The sequence below is a fragment of the Phanerochaete carnosa genome (assembly GCF_000300595.1).
Source record: "Phanerochaete carnosa HHB-10118-sp unplaced genomic scaffold PHACAscaffold_718, whole genome shotgun sequence".
Taxonomy (NCBI): domain Eukaryota; kingdom Fungi; phylum Basidiomycota; class Agaricomycetes; order Polyporales; family Phanerochaetaceae; genus Phanerochaete; species Phanerochaete carnosa.
This window is the reverse complement of record NW_006768345.1, coordinates 1-2,630: the sequence shown is the minus strand read 5'-3', so window position 1 is coordinate 2,630 and position 2,630 is coordinate 1. Positions and strand designations below refer to the sequence as shown.

At 52.2% G+C, this 2,630-nt stretch overlaps 2 protein-coding genes across 2 annotated transcripts; one reads left to right on the top strand and one right to left on the bottom strand.

The window, feature by feature from the left end:
• Window positions 1-901: 901 nt before the first annotated feature.
• PHACADRAFT_167536 (uncharacterized protein) lies at window positions 902-1,332 on the bottom strand (the record flags this gene model as incomplete). Its single annotated transcript, XM_007403065.1, has 3 exons — window positions 902-935; window positions 990-1,112; window positions 1,163-1,332. The coding sequence occupies 3 exons, from the start codon at window positions 1,330-1,332 to the stop codon at window positions 902-904; spliced, it is 327 nt and encodes a 108-aa protein (XP_007403127.1).
• A 211-nt stretch (window positions 1,333-1,543) lies between these two features.
• PHACADRAFT_266419 (uncharacterized protein) lies at window positions 1,544-2,589 on the top strand. Its single transcript, XM_007403064.1, has 6 exons — window positions 1,544-1,582; window positions 1,639-1,650; window positions 1,753-1,867; window positions 1,923-2,018; window positions 2,069-2,104; window positions 2,164-2,589. Exons 1-6 carry the CDS (start codon window positions 1,568-1,570, stop codon window positions 2,337-2,339), a joined length of 450 nt encoding a protein of 149 aa, XP_007403126.1. The 5' UTR covers window positions 1,544-1,567; the 3' UTR covers window positions 2,340-2,589.
• The last annotated feature ends 41 nt before the right edge of the window (window positions 2,590-2,630 follow it).

Genomic DNA, 2,630 nt, shown 5'->3' with positions numbered 1-2,630 from the left:
TTGGTGCGCGGACGTAGGGCGCCGCTAGAGGATGACGGTTCAAGAAAGGCCTCGGGTGTTGCGAAAGAGATACGGAATCCGCCATCGTTGTAAGCTTTCAAGAATTGTGGGCCCTCGAGTGCTACCGAAGCGTCTCATGATCTGCGAGAGTAACGCGAGTATTTGGAAAGTGTGCAGACATACGTCGAGACTCTGGACTTCCTAGCAAGCTGTCTGCGAGCCTTCTCTGCGTCCTAGGCGTGCTTTGCCCGTATAAGAGCACCCCCGGTTTGACTATGCGCCTCTGAGCCTCCAGGGCCAGTGCTATCTCTCGCGTGGTATTTTGAGAAGCGGGTGGCTCTTCATTCGCGTCGTCCCAGAAGATGTTTGTGTCCATGTCTGATATGAATCCAAAAAGTGTCTACAGCGTGCACGCTGGTCAATGCAGGTCGGCCGAAAGAGGGGCTCACGCTACGTGCCTTGCGATTCTGGAAATTATTTCCAAGATAAAAATTCAAGGATCTCAATCGTGGTATTTCAAGATGTCATATGGCGAATGTATACGTGAGATGAGAGGTCGAGCGGATGGAGAAAGAGACAAAGCCTGCGCGAAGAAGCGCTGCAAAGTGGTCATGTGACTGCGTCGCGTTCATATTGTCTCGATTCTTAATTTCCCAGTTACACATCGAGAGGTGTGAAGACAGCATATTGCAGTTCTTTCTTATAGTACAGGACTGTTGTAGAGAGCAAGACAGAGTACAAAGTAAGATATAGATAAACACACAGCAATGCGACAGTGAGATGAGGCGGTGAAGAGCGCGACATACAAAGCAATTCGAGGGTGGAAAAATGGTCAAGACACGTCGTGTGATGCTTATGCTGCAAAGGAGTTATTAGAACGCGTTCAGGTACGAAAAAAGCTTCACTTACTATCGTAGTAATCGGCAGCGACAAGTCTGACACTGCATGAGTACGCGCAGTTACCAGGTCTACGGTGTTCTGACACTTACAACTCAAGCGCAATCTCTGGAGGTATCCGTTCTGTAAAATCTGGTCCGTCCTGGCGAGGCAACGCGTTTTCATACGTGTGCTTGTACTGAAGGTACTCGCAAAGCTTCTCCACTATTATCCCTCTATGTGACAATGAGCATACAACACAGAGTACGTAAGCTGGGGCACGTACCGCTCATTGATAGGACAGGTGTTCGACGCAGCCTCCGCAAAGTCGTTGTTGAGCATGTTCCTGAGCGTGCCACTCATTACAGCGACCTTGCGCTGGACAAGGTAGCTGTAGCCGTCCGTGCTGATCAGGCGGATCCAGTCTTCGGGGCTCTTCCCGTTCATCTGCAACATATTATTCCAGGACAGACTAAAGAATAATAGAGAGATTGGAGATGTACCATAGCTTGGTCGTCTGCCATGACGGTCTGAAAGCAAGAAGCGTGGGAGTGATTTTCCCGAAAACGGAAGCCCAGATCTGCAGCTGAGATCAGCACAGGGCCTGCGCACCGAGCTTTCGTCTGTATCATTCTTGCTTCTTCCTCTCGTCCCCATTGTCCTTAACGCTACCCAGTACGACACACAAACGATGTCCTTACCCAAGGTACGCTGCCGTTGTGCTCGCATCCCGTGCATCGTTGACCGAGCGTGGCATCGTAGCGAATCATCAAGGTGCGCCTCTTACCGTCCACACCTCCGCGCGTGGGCCTGTGGACCAGTCAGTAGATCCTGATATGCGTCTTTGCATCCCGCCGTGCTTGAACGCGCTCCCAGGAGACCGAGCGGCTTGTCGCTGACCCTGCGCCCGGCATCACTGCCGCCCCGCACGAGGACAACCTCCGATACTTTGATGTCACCATTCAAGGACCTGACGGAAGCCCCTTCCAGAGTACGTCTGTGCTACTTATTTTTTGGAATGATATGCTGATGGGATGACCGTATAGACGGCGTGTTCACGCTCGAGCTGTTCCTTCCAGAAGAGTATCCGATGGCACCGCCAAAGGTGCGCTTCCTGACGAAGATCTACCACCCTAATATCGGTGCGCCCCTCCTTGTGTGTTTCCCTTCCCGCTCCCTCATGTCCTAGCAGACAAACTCGGTCGCATCTGTCTAGACATTCTCAAAGGTGCTCCCTCGTCTCGCATGTTTGTCTATGGTCGCGTGCTCATACGGGGCGACGTATAGACAAGTGGAGCCCCGCGTTGCAGATCCGGACAGTACTACTCTCGATACAAGCCCTACTCAGCGCGCCGAACCCGGACGACCCGCTTGCGACCGATGTTGCGAAGCACTACAAGGAGAACGAGGCCGATGCCCAGCGTGTCTCGCGCGAGTGGACCGAGAAGTACGCTCACGCCTAAGACCTCGCCGCTCTTTCTCCCTATCGCAGTCTCTCGCATCGAGCGGGTTGCTAGCATTGAAGAAGAGATGATGTACAGAATAACAGAGAGGGGCTATAGGTGATAGAGGTGCGAGATTGGGTTATACGCCATCGTGTGAAGGTGTAGCCAATGGGTATGTACGCTTCTGCGAGTATTGACTGTTCTTTCTGTATCCTCCACTGTCCTTCCTGGACCAACGAACAAGAAACGATCATCTTACGACTATCACATACGACATCTGTCCGGTATGACTGGGTAGCCTGCGTCTGA